This window comes from Hemiscyllium ocellatum, chromosome 1 (genome assembly GCF_020745735.1).
Source record: "Hemiscyllium ocellatum isolate sHemOce1 chromosome 1, sHemOce1.pat.X.cur, whole genome shotgun sequence".
NCBI lineage: Eukaryota > Metazoa > Chordata > Chondrichthyes > Orectolobiformes > Hemiscylliidae > Hemiscyllium > Hemiscyllium ocellatum.
Window position 1 is genome coordinate 146,896,783 of NC_083401.1, and position 13,955 is coordinate 146,910,737.

General features: G+C 45.1%; 1 protein-coding gene across 1 annotated transcript in view; it reads right to left on the minus strand.

Annotated features, from left to right (window-relative positions):
* Nucleotides 1-13,955, minus strand: part of LOC132816792 (protein transport protein Sec24B-like) — a 129,937-nt gene that overhangs the window by 61,681 nt on the left and 54,301 nt on the right. Inside the window, exon 5 of the mRNA XM_060826746.1 lies at nucleotides 9,203-9,289. Coding sequence (XP_060682729.1) covers nucleotides 9,203-9,289 — 87 coding nt within the window. The remainder of the gene's footprint in view (nucleotides 1-9,202; nucleotides 9,290-13,955) is intronic.

Here is a 13,955-nt window from a genome sequence, read left to right on the forward strand (position 1 = left end):
GGGCGACGGGGCAGAGGGGGCGGGCGACGGGGCAGAGGGGGCGGGCGACGGGGCAGAGGGGGCGGGCGACGGGGCAGAGGGGGCGGGCGACGGGGCAGAGGGGGCGGGCGACGGGGCAGAGGGGGCGGGCGACGGGGCAGAGGGGGCGGGCGACGGGGCAGAGGGGGCGGGCGACGGGGCAGAGGGGGCGGGCGACGGGGCAGAGGGGGCGGGCGACGGGGCAGAGGGGGCGGGCGACGGGGCAGAGGGGGCGGGCGACGGGGCAGAGAGGGCGGGCGACGGGGCAGAGGGGGCGGGCGACGGGGCAGAGGGGGCGGGCGACGGGGCAGAGAGGGCGGGCGACGGGGCAGAGAGAGAGCGCGACGGGGGAGAGAGAGAGAGCGCGACGGGGGAGAGAGAGAGCGCGACGGGGGAGAGAGAGAGCGCGACGGGGGAGAGAGAGAGCGCGACGGGGGAGAGAGAGAGCGCGACGGGGGAGAGAGAGAGCGACGGGGGAGGGGGAGAGAGACACACACACAGGTAGGAGAGAAAGAGGGAGAGGGGAGAGAGACAGACTGAGAGACAGCGGAAGAGAAAGATAGAGATAGTGGAAGAGAGACAGAGAGATACAGCGGAAGAGAGCGAGAGAGAGACAGTGGGAGAGCGAGAGAGAGAGACAGACAGCGGGAAAGAGAGAGACACACAGCGGAAGAGAGAGAGAGAGACACCGCGGAAGAGAGAGAGAGAGAGGGTGAGACAGCGGAAGAGAGAAAGAGACAGCGAGGGGAAGAGGGAGACAGAGAGAGACAGCGAGGGAGAGAGAGAGAGACACCAAGGGGGGGAGGGAGAGACAGACAGACAGCCAGCGAGAGAGACGGGGAGAGAGAGAGAGAGAGAGACAGAGACAGACAGACAGCGAAGAGAGAGAGACAGCGAGAGGGAGACAGGCAGAAGGGGAGAGGGAGACAGAGAGACAGGGGGAGAGAGAGAGACAGAGAGACAGGGAGAGAGAGAGAGAGACAGCGGGGGGGGAGAGAGAGAGAGACGGACAGACAGGGAGAGAGACGGACAGACAGGGAGAGAGACGGACAGACAGGGAGAGACGGAGACAGACAGAGAGAGAGAGAGACAGACAGAGAGAGAGAGAGAGACAGACAGAGAGAGAGAGAGAGACAGACAGAGAGAGAGAGAGACAGAGAGAGAGAGAGAGAGAGAGAGAGAGACACAGTGCAAGAGAGGGAGAGAGATGAAGAGGGGGGGAGAGAGACACACACAGAGACTGAGAGAGAGAAAGGAGGGGGAGACAGTGAGAGAGAGAGAGACAGGCAGACAGAGAGGAGGACAGACAGGGAGACAGAGACACAGCGCGAGAGAGGGAGAGAGACGGACAGAGAGCGAGACTGAAAGAGGGAGAGAGAGCGAGCGAGAGACAGGGAGAGCGCGAGCGAGAGACAGGGAGAGAGATGGACAGAGACGGAGACTGAAAGAGGGGGACGGCAAGGGCGTGGGGAACGGCGAGGGGGACAGCGAGGGCGAGGGGGAGGGGGAGGGGGACAGCGAGGGCGAGGGGGACAGAGGAGCGAGAGCGCGGGGCCCGGCAGAGAGCGCGGGGCCCGGCAGAGAGCGCGGGCCAGCGAGAGAGAAGCAGAGGGACCGACAGAGAGGGACCGACAGAGAGGGACCGACAGAGAGGGACCGACAGAGAGGGACCGACAGAGAGGGACCGACAGAGAGGGACCGACAGAGAGGGACCGACAGAGAGGGAGACGGATACACACAGGGAGACGGACAGAGAGAGGGGGAGACAGAGAGAGACAGGCAGACAGACAAACAGAGAGACAGCGAGAAAGGGGTGGAAGAGGAAGTCAGAGAGTGAGACAGAGACGGAGAGAGAGACTGAAAGAGAGAGTGAGAGACTGTGAGAGAGAGAGAGGGACAGACAGGAGAATGGAGTGGGTGGGGAAAGAGTGGGAGAGTTTGGGGGAGAGAGAGAGAGACGGGGGAAAGAGAGAGAGAGACACACACGGGGGGGGAGAGAGAGACAGACAGACAGGATGGGGAAGAGAGAGAGGAGAGAGAGAGAGACAGGGAGTGAAGTGGGAGATGGTGGGGGAGAAGGGGGGTTGGAGAGAGAAAGAGAGAGAGAGGGGATGGAGGGGGAGGGAGACACGGAGAGAGAGGCAGAGAGAGGGCGAGACAGGGAGACAGAGGGAGAGACGGGGGTGGGGAAGAGACAGAGAGAGAGAGAGAGAGACAGGGCGGGGAAGAGAGAGGGACAGGGAGTGGGAGAGATGGGGGGGGTGGAAGAGGGAGGGAGAGAGAGATTTGCAGTGATAGTACTGCTCCCACATATCTGCTCGTTTAGAAGGGGCTGTCAGGGTAGCCCTGGATGGTACAGCTGCAGTGTGCACCAGTGGAGGAAGTGAAATGTTTAAAAAATGACATAGTGGGTGCTGATTAAGGAGTTTTCAAAACTGTGAGGGAGCCAAGTGGACAGAGTAGAAATGGGGTAACTGCGCTCTCTCAAAAAAAGGATCAATACGGAGGTGGCACAGATGTAAGGTAACTTGCAAAAAAAATCCAATGTTATACGAGAAAATACCTCTTCACACATGGAGTAGTTAGGGTCTGGAATGTACTGGAAATGTGGAAGAAGCATTAATGAAGGTATTAGATGACTATTAAAATAGAAACAATATTTAGAGTCATGGAAAAAGTAAAGATAACAACTGTGAATTGTGACACTCATTCAACAAGCCAATGCAAACATGAGATGAACAGCTTCCTTTTGCACTGTAACAATTCTGTGAGTCAGCTCTATTGCCCATGTTTGGTCCAAGGCTGTAATGAGATCTGGAACAGAGTGATCTTGTTGGAATGTAACTGAAAGCTGACCAATCAACAACACATCTGAAGATGTGGGCAGCACGGTGGCACAGTGGTTAGCACAGCTGCCTCACAGTGCCAGGGACCCGGATTCAATTCCCGACTCAGGCGACTGACTGTGTGGAGTTTGCACATTCTCCCCGTGTCTGTGTGGGTTTCTTCCGGGTGCTCCGGTTTCCTCCCACAGTCCAAAAGTGTGCAGGTTAGGTGAATTGGCCATGCTAAATTGCCCGTGGTGTTAGGTGAAGGGGTAAAGGTAGGGGTATGGGTGGGTTGCGGGTCGGTGTGGACTTGTTGGGCCAAAGGGCCTGTTTCCACACTGTAAGTAATCTAACCTAAAGTAAAGTAATCTAATAACTGATAATTGAGAGTAGACTGAAGATTGAAGGTGAGGTTTAGGTTTGTCCTGCTATGAACAGGATATACCTGACCAATTTTCCATACTGTTGATGGAAGTGTTGCAGCTCGACTGAAAGAGTTTGGTCAGAACACAAGTCTTGAATGTTACTTTTGCAAATGTCATCAGGGCCCATATTCTTGCCTGTATCCAGCATGATGCCACTTTTGAGAAAATGTAGCTCATAAAATGTTAAACATCAACAGTTCTATTATGAACTATTTAGAAAAGATCATAAATAGAACCATTTAAAAATTTCAGATGACACAAAAATATACACAAGTGAGCAACTTAAATGAACAGGCTCCAGACTGGTCTTGTCACAGCAAGAATAGGAGTTTTTGGTGGATTGGTTGGAATTTAAAAGTACACAGAGAGGTAGAGGCAAGAACTGTTAACAGGAAGGAGGATGAGTGCACACAAGACTGCACCTTATAGGGTAGGGGAATGGGTCTGGAAGAGTTCCTCTTCGGAGGGTCAGTGTGGTCTTGTTGGGCCAAATGGCCTGTTTCCATACTGTAGGGAATCTAATCTAATCGAAATGTAGAACCAAATCAAAACTTTTTTTCTTTGTTGTGCGATAGACAATGAAGTGAGAAAATTTAGCAAGGGAGTTTAATTTTATTATCTTGTTATTGGCCATCAGTCGCTTTAAAAATATCAGATCGGCAAAGTGTATAGACCTACAAGAAAAATTTTGTCTTGCAAATTAATGTGCCCCGTGTGCAAAATATAAACAGCTCTCAAATAGTTCGGTGCACCATAGAGTGTGTGCATGTGTATATGTAATATAACTTATACGTATACACACACACAATCATATAACATTACCTTTGCCTAATTATGGACACTCTTAACAGTAACTGGACCTCAATTTAAACTGTTCATTTGCATTAAAAAGGTTTACTTTTTCAGTCAAAATTACTGAATACAGGAAAAATATAACAAATGTGCAGAACAAATGCCTAAAGATAAATTTCTCAGTAGACTAACTCAGGCAAGCCAAATGTCTAAAGAACTAATCAGAATCATGTACAGAAGGAGGTCTGGCAGCATCTGTGGGAGAAAACAGAGATAATACTTCAAGTCTGACAATTCTTCAGACCTGCTGAGTTTTTCTAGCAATTTCTAGTTTTGTTTGCGATTACCCAAATCCACAGTGCTTTGTGTGCATACAGATGTGTTGAGTTGAAAATCTGCATGATACCTGCTTCCATTCTACTGTAAATACATATTTCCCTTTCTATTACACTTTGAAAGAAGTGCGAGGGAACTGGTTTGTCAGCTACACAACATTTTCACATGAGAGGTTTTCCATCTCCTCTCACGAAGGTATTGATTAATTCTGAGGGAAGGTTCCTTGGCTGCCTTTTGACCAAACAGCATCTTTAATTTGAAAGCAGGCGCTGCCATCACAGCTTAGCCCTTATCTGGCTCCACCGAGTCGCATGTACATGTTCTTATCAACAGAAAATGCTAAATATTGATCAGCAGAGATTGAGTTGTTTTCAGCTTCTCTAGACTAAAAAAGTTGCAGCAACCTATTCAAGACAAATTCATCACCGAATGGGAATCAAACCTGACTTTGCTGTCCCAGTACCATACCAGATCAAACTATTATTAATTAATATAATAATTTATTATTAATTAATGGACCTCATTATAACATCATTGCCCATTTAATATTAAACCTTGCTTAAAAGGAACTGACTGCCTGATTCTGACCATCAAGTTCAAGCATCAGAGTTCCTTTATCCAAATAAGGTGGTTGATTCGTGGCTGAACAGGTTATCTCAGCATAACTTTATAAGCTAATCTCTGCATGTGACACTCAACTGATTCATTATTATTGGAAATTTGATTCACAGTGGAAATTTGGTGTTAAGTATGGAAGAGGTGCTTTAACTATGGTTTACTGTCAGAAGTAAATATTCTAGAGCATGAGGTGAATGGGACACAACAAAAGGTGTAGATCGAGAGACTGATCTGCAGTCAGACCAGTGGCAGAGTGATATCAGGAACCGCGGGCAGGTCTCAAGTGAAAGGAAAGTAGTGATTGGTGAGAAGTATTCTAGTCATTGTCTCAGAGATGGATAGCATGGAAACACGCCCTTCGGTCCAACTCGCCCATGTCAACCAGATATCCTAACTAACCTAGTCCCACTTGCCAGCACTTGGCCCATATCCCTCGAAACCCTTCCTATTCATATACCCATCTAGATACCTTTTAAATGTTATAATTGCACCAGTCTCCACCACTTCTTCTGGCAGCTCATTCCATACACACACCAACCTCGGCGTGAAAAACAGGTGCCCTGCAAGTTCCTTTTAAATTTTTCCCCTCTGACCCTAAACTTAAGCCCTCTAATTCCAGACTCCCCCACCCCAGGGAAAAAGACCTTGTTCATTTACCCTCTCCATGCCCCTCATAATTTTATAAATCTCTACAATATACGGTCACCCCTCAGCCTCTGACGTTCCAGGGAAAACAGCCCCACTCAGCCCCTCCCTATAACTCAAATCCTCTAACCCTGGCAACATCCTTGTAAATCTTTCCTCAACCCTTTCAAGTTTCACAACATCTTTCCGATAGAAAGGAGACCAGAATTGCACGCAATATTCCAACAGTGGCCTAACCAATGTCCTGTACAGCCGCAACATGACGTCCCACTGCCTGTATTCAATACTCTGACCAAAAAAGGAAAGCCGACTAAATCCTTATTCACTATCCTGTCAACTGGGACTCTACTTTAAAATAAGTCAGGTCTTCAGTTTGTTGAGGTCTCCAGTGTTTTCTTCCTCCTTTCTTCGCACAACTACTTGAATATTAGATCAATGCTGATGTCGAAAAATATTCATTTAGTGCTTCCCCCATCTCCTCTGACTCCACACACAACTTTCCACTATCCTTGATTGGCCGTAATCTTACTCTCGTCATTTTTTTATTCCTTAAATACCTATAGAAAGCCTTAGGGTTTACCCTGATCCTATCCGCCAACAACTTCTCATGTCTCCTCCTGGCTCTTCTGACCTCTCTCTTTAGGCCTTTCCTGGCTACCTTGTAACCCTCAAGCGCCCTAACTGAGCCTTCACATCTCATCCTAACATAAACCTTCTTCTTCCTCTTGACCAGAGATTCCACTTCCTTCGTAAACCACAACTCCCGCGCTCTACAGCTTCCTCCCTGCCTGACAGGTACATACTTATCTCGGACACTCAGGAGCTTTTCCTTGAATAAGCTCCACATTTCTAATGTGCCCATCCCCTGCAGTTTCCTTCCCCATCCTATGCTTCCTAAATCTTGCCTAATCGCATCGCAATTGCATTTCCCCCAGCTATAACTCTTGCCCAATGGTATACACCTATCCCTTTCTATCACAAAAGTAAGCAAAACAAAATCGGGATCGCTATCACCAAAGTGCTCACCTACTTCCAAATCTAACACCTGGCAGGGCTCGTTACACAATACGAAATCTAATGTGGCTTCAATTACAAGTTTCTTGGCAAGTTGTGCGGACGAAAGTGGGCAATGCAGGGAGGATAAGCAAACTGACCATGGCATCTTGGTACCAGGAGTCATTCAAGTTGGGGGGGGGGAAACGGGGAATAGGAAGGTAGTAATATAATTACGGGTATGGATACTGTTCTGAGTGGGAAGGTTGTGTTGCCTTCCCGGTTGAGGATATCCCTTCAGGGCTGCAGTGGAACCTGGACAGGGAGGAGAGGAATCCGGTAGTCATCCACACTAGCACCCACAAGATTGGTAGGACTACAGAAAGGAAGTTTTGCTGAAAGATTTTGAATAGTTAGGAGTGAAACTAAAAAGCTGACCTTCCGAGGTAACCATCTCTGGATTATTGTCTGAGCTATGGTCAAGGGGTTAAACGCACGTCTTAATGATGATCCAGGTGCAATGGCTTTCAGGTCAAAGTGGGTACTGCAGATGCTGGAGATTAGAGTCAAGATTAGAATGGTGCTGGAAAAGCACAGCAGGTCAGGCAGCATCCGAGGAGCAGGAAAATCAATGTTTCCAGCAAAAGCCCTTCATCAGGCATAAGGCTGGGAGCCTCGGGGGTGGAGAGATAAATGGGAGAGGGTGATGGGGTCCAGAGATATGTTTCCCTCCCCAACCCTATCCGCTTTCTGTAAAGACCGTTCTCTCCACAACTACCTGGTCAGGTCCATGCTCCTTAACAGCCCACCCTCCCCTCCCGGCACCATCCCTGAGATCGCAGGAATTGCAAAACCCCCTCACCTCAATCAAAGGCCCCAAAGGAGCCTTCCACATCCATCAAAGTTTCACCTGCACTTCCACAAATGTCATTTATTGTATCTGGTGTTCCCGATGCAGTTTCCTTTACACTGGGGAGATCTGACGCCTTCTCACAGAGCGCTTCAGGGAACATCTCTGTGCCACCCACACCAATCAACCCAACTGCCCCCTGGCTGAACATTTCAACTCCGTCTCCCGCGCTGCCAAGGACATGCAGCTCCTCAGCCTTCTCCATTGCCAATCCCTTACCACCCAATGCCTGGAGGAAGAACACCTCATTTGCCGCCTCGGGACCCTCCAACTCCATGGCATCAATGTGGATTTCACCAGTTTCCTCCTTTTTTCTCCACCCACCTTACCCCAGTTTCAAACTTCTAGCTCAGCACCGTCCTCATGACCTGTTCCATCTGTCCATCTTCCTTCCCACCTACCTGCTCTACCCTCCTCTCTGACCAATCACCTTCACCCCCACCTCCATTCCCATATTGCACTCTCAGCTACCTTCCCCCAAGATCCACCCCCCTCCTCTTTATCTTTCCATCCCAGAGGCTCCCAGCCTCACTCTTGATGAAGGGCTTTTCCCTGAAACAACGATTTTCTTGCTGCTTGGATGCTGCCTGACCTGCTGTGCTTTTCCAGCACCACTCTAATCTTGACTGCAGTGGTTTTCAGTTCATGGGACACTGGCAACAGTAAAAGGAAACTGTTCTGACAGAATGAGCATTACTTGAACCAGTGCTGGGAAAAGGGTCCTGGAGAATCGAAAAACTGGGGTGCAAGGAGAGCTTTAAACAAATTTATTGGGGGAGGGGGGGGAATTACTGAGAGGGGAAAATGTAGATTTACAAACTAAGACAATGTGGCAGCATTGTTGGCAGTTATTTGAATAACAATAACCAAAGTGGAACACAAAGATTCAGAGGAAACAAACGTGTAAACAGTGTCAAATGAGAAAATACTGGTTAAAAAGGAAAACTAATGGCTCTTTACTTGACAGTGCACTGAATTGAGAACAAAATAAATGAATGATTAGCACAAATACAGGTTAATGGTTATGATCATACAGACATTACTGAGACATGGTTAGAAGGAGGTCAAAGCTAAGAACTAAATATTGAAGAGTATGCCACTTTTTGAAAGGACAGGGTGATGGGTGCATTGATGGTACAGAAAGGAATAAGCACAATCGCAAGAAATGATCTTAAATCGGATGACACAGAATCCATCTGGATGGAGGTCAGAAATAAAGAGAAGGCGAGGTGACACCAGTAGGAGTAAAGTATTGGCTCCCTAACAGTAACTGTACAGTGGATAGGGAATAGGTCAGGAGTTGATGAAGGTGTGCAAAGGCAGGACATTAATCATGAATGATTTTAATCATCCTGTAGATTGGGACGGTCAGTTTGGCAGAGGAAATGGTCGCTTTCCCAAAAAAAAAACAAAGATTGGAAATTCTGTGCTAATAGGTTGCATTGCTGCCACAATGCACAGAATGTGGTGACATCAGCAACACATGTGCAGCTGCATCCTGAAGCCTGCCCTTGGCTCCATCTACATCAGTGCTGGTAGTTATGTGGCATTCAGAGTAACCTCTCCAGTCTAGAAAACCGCACAGAAATCCAGTCTTGACTGAGTACAGATTCGTGTGACCCAAAACAAGCAGTTACCTTGGTAGTTTCCACCTTCCAAAGCATCATAATTGTTAGGAAGTGAAGCATTAGTCGATGATGATGTAGAAGAGGAAGAGTCCACACCTAGAAAAAACAATAATCAAAACACGTCACACATTCACAGAAAAAAAGCCCCATGCAGGGCTGGAATTAAAAGGGATGTAGAGAATTTTGATGCAACATTATCCAACACCGTTGCTTTCACAAAGAAACATTCAGTTTGTCCATCAGAAAAAACAGCCTTTCATTTTCAGTTTATGAATTTTACGCAATATTGAAATAAATCTATATCCTGAGACACTAACTGCACACTATTTTTCCATGCTATCACAACATTTCATACTATAAGAAAGTGCAAGGCAACTAATTCGGTCTCAAATATTCTACATTTTCAGAACTACAGAACATTAAACAATAGTCGAAGAAAGTAATTCTGAAAATACCAGTGTATACATTACAGCAAACTGGTGGAGCTGTGAGCTGCAAACTGCTAACTCTGTGTCCTGATGAATTTCCTCCTAAGATCTTAAAAGCAGTTGTTAATGAAGTGGTAGATGCATTGCTGCTAATTTTCTAAAATTCCCTCTATACGGCAAAGATTCCATCAAACTGGAAAAGCAGCAAATATAATGAATCTATTCAAGAAAGAAGGGAGGCAGAACACAGGAAATTATAGGCTAGTTACCTTAACATCTTTGGGACTGTGCTAGAATTAGTTATTCAAGTAATTATGATTGGGTACTTGGAAAAATTCAAGACCATTGAGGTATCAGCATGGTTTTGTGAAGGGACAACAGTGTTTAACCAACAAACTGGAGTTCCTTAAATAAGTAACACGTTGTCTACATAGAAGGGGGCACATTGACATGTTGTACTCAGATTTCCAGAACACACTTGACATAAAAAGTTACTCCACAAAGTAGGAGCTTGTGGTGTAGGGGGTAAAATACTGGTACAGATAGAAGATTGACTAGCTGCAGAAAATAGCATGCATAATTAGGTCTTTCTAGATTGGTAGGATGTGAGGAGTGAAATCCCTGAGGGAAGTTTTGGGCCCTCAGCAGTTAAAATTAAAGATGACACAAAATAGGAAAGTATGCTGTGTGGATGACAACCTATTTCCATCAGTCCGCATCCCTCTTAACTGAATGGTCAAAAATATGGCAGATGGGATGATGATGTGGGAAAATGTGAAGCTCTTCACATTGGCAGGAAGAACAGAGCTTTGTTTAAACGGAAAATGATTCTAAAGGTGCAGAGGAACACAGGTGTTCTAGTGCAGGAGTACAAAATCAGTATGCAGATATAGCAAGTGATTAACAGGGCTAATGGAATGCTATTCGTTTTTACAAGAGAAATTAAACATAAAACAGGACGACCAAATCTCAGATGCTATTTGTAGTTTTGGTATCCTTATTTTAGCATGGATGTAAATTTATTGGAGGTGGTTCAGATATTTTACTACATATCAGGATTGAGTGGGCTATTTTTATCAGGAAAAAAATGTACAGGCTGAGTTTGATTTCATAAGATTGAAATGTAAAAGATTCAACAGTCTTGACAAGGTGATGGAGAAAGGACATTTCCGCTTTTGGGTGATTCCAAAACTAGAGGACACAATTTTAAAGTTAGGTACAGCCTTTTTCAGGGCAGATAAGGAGAATTTTCTTTTGAGGGTCGAAACACTTTGGTGCTCTGCTTTCAAGCAGTGGAAACAGGATCACTGAATAATTTTAATGGAGGTAAGCAAGCTCTTGTTACGCAAAGGAATCAAAGGTTATCAGGCAAGATGGGAATGTGGAATTCAAATCACAAACATGTCAACACGTCTTAATGAATGGAAGGAGCTTCTAAATCATATCTAGGTACATACACAAAACTGAAACCATTACATGAAAACCTAACTGTGCATTCTTTGATACTTCCCTTAAACTTCACTGGAAAGCCTTTCGCAGATGATAGGCTTAGTCTGCTGCACTAAACTGCAAATGTAGAATTGATTAATTTTTTTTAAACTGCAGAAAATACAAGTTATTGTAATGTTTCACAGTTAGAAAGCAACAGAAGATTAGAGCTAAGCTCAGTTAGCTGGACATCTGGTTTGAAATAACAGCGTGGGTTCAATTCCAGCATAGGCTGAGGTTACCATGATAGGTTCTCCTTCTCAACATCTACATCTGCCTGATGATGTGATGATCCTCAGGCTAAACCACAACCAGCTGTCTTTCTCAAATTAAAAAGCAGCCCATGGTCTGGTAAGACATTGGCAACTTTACCTTTTACAGTTAGATTTGTCATAGAGTCACAGGGATGTACAACACGGAAACACTCTTCGGTCCAACTCATTTATGCTGACCAGACACCCCAAACCAATCTTGTAAAACCTTAATTGCTATAAATCATTTTTGATTGAGCATAATATCGTCCATATTACAGCTGATAATCTAAATCAATTATTTTTGACACTTAAGATCAGTTACATGAATAACATCAATCAGACTGTCTTCTTTGCAGAAATGTTCCATCATCTTCACTTGGCTAAAGTTAAGAACTGATGCTGCAAGCTGAAATGAGCAGCAGTTTCCTGCATATTTTGCTTTATGGCATTAACCACACATTCCCATCATAGGCATATAACACAGCTGAGCCTCACTTGATAGTCACACAATGTACTTTCAGCAAAGGCTCACGGAAAACGTTGGAAGGAAAAAGCCCAATACATTTCCACATCACGGTGACAAACAGTAGAGACTGGAGGAGAACATTTCCATCCAAAAATAAATGTGAAAATAGGTACAAGAGCTTAATGGATTTCTTTAGATCGCAGCAACCCTACTCCTTATTGGCTCTGTTTTGCTAAAGTGGAGAAGTTAGGGATCACATCTGTGAACTTCCCAGGTCTTGCACAAGATTGTATCATAGCTGTTAGTAGTTTGCAAACAGGTCTTATGGGAATAATATTGCCAGTGCAGAAATTAATTTAAAATACACAGTTATTATCTGCACAATTATAATGGAAGAACATTTTTCAACAGGACAGAATGAAAATCTTTATACGTATTAATGCATCCTGTCATGCAAACTCTGTCCAAAGACTGGCTCTTGGCCCACTATCTGATGATGCTTCATCCTTTGTCATTTCTTGGCAGTTTTTGTCAGTGACGATTTCCCACTGTCTTCCACTCTAAGGAGTCAGGCAAAGCACAAATTTATCTCAGCCAGAAAAAGAACAGAATCTGTGTTGTTGGCATTATTCTGACCCACATTAACTATCCAGCCAACTTAGCTAAGCAGCCCCCTATGTTATTGTGGACAAAGAGTAAACAGTGATTGTGGAATTCACTCTTCACACTATCTTTGACAATGTAATTATCTGCATTATAACTGATCAAAAGGTGCTACTTCCCTACTGATATTATCCTTCTACACTGAAGGGCAATATTGTGCAGCAAAAATTTGTTTGCTAATCACTTGGATCCATTGGAACCAGTGAACCATCTGTCTAATTGGGTGAAGTTTCTTCTCAGCGAGTGGGAATTTTAATTCTCTGCAACAAGATCAATTTTGAAATGCTCCAGTTGCTAACGGGAAATATAAATGAAGAAAATCTGAGTCTGACAAACAGATGATACTATATGTGAGCATATTTAGCAAAGTTGTGCTCTGGGAGCAAGATCTCAAGAGAATAGGTCAAAAATAAGCTGTTAAAGTTGCAGCTTGATTTTCCGAAGCACACTTGCAGCTAGCAAGGCTGTGTTCCAGAAGTGCAACCTTACTGAATCCACACTACTAATCTCTTAAAATCAAAAAGATAACGTCTGGGACATTTCCCCTCACTTTTACAAAGTGAAAATAAATAAGCCATTCTAATTTGCAATTCCTTCATAAAGCATTAAAGACCAGGTAAAACGCAGGCTCAATCCCAGACTTAAAAATCACACACCACCAGATAATATCCAACAGGTTTATTTGGAAGCACCAGCATTCGGAGTGCTGCTCCTTCATCGAGTGCCTGTGGAGACCACTCGCTGAAAGAGCAGCGCTCCGAAAGCTAGTGCGTCCAAATAAACCTGTTGGATTATAACCTGGTGTTGTGTGATTTTTAACTTGGTACACCCAGTCCAACACCAGCGTCTCCAAATCAATCCCAGACTGGTGACAAGGTTTATCAATTGCAGTCAAGCTTGTGTGGGAGATCTACAATTGCTCTTAGTACCCTAGGGCTAAGTCAAGGGAAGCAAGAGAGTTTTCTGATTTCAATCATTATGCAACTGCCTCTATTTAAAATTGCACATTTTCAAATATCAAACAGCTCATTGCAATTCATCGTCATAGACATCATCATAACCTTTTTGGGTGAAGTACGATTTCGCACGAGCATGAGTCACTGCCTCCAGCAGAGGACAGGAGACTCGGGAAGGGAAGAGGATGAAAGACTGCTTTAATTTCAGAAAATACAAACAAGCATAAAATCTTGACTGATTTCTTAATATCACTGCCTACTTGCACTGCAATCACAAAATCAAATAGGAAGCAGAAAGTATGATAATGATGAGGATCAGCATCAGTTATCTTACCCACTTGTGCAGAAAATTAATAGGTGAAACTAACACAAATCATACAGATTTATGCAGTGTCTGGTTTCAGTGAGATTTAGTTTTTAACCTTTTGAAAACTGTAGCCAAATCTGATTTTTGTTCTTAATTAGAAGCCTCAAATTGCAACCAGTCAGGAAAATGGTCAAAGCAGA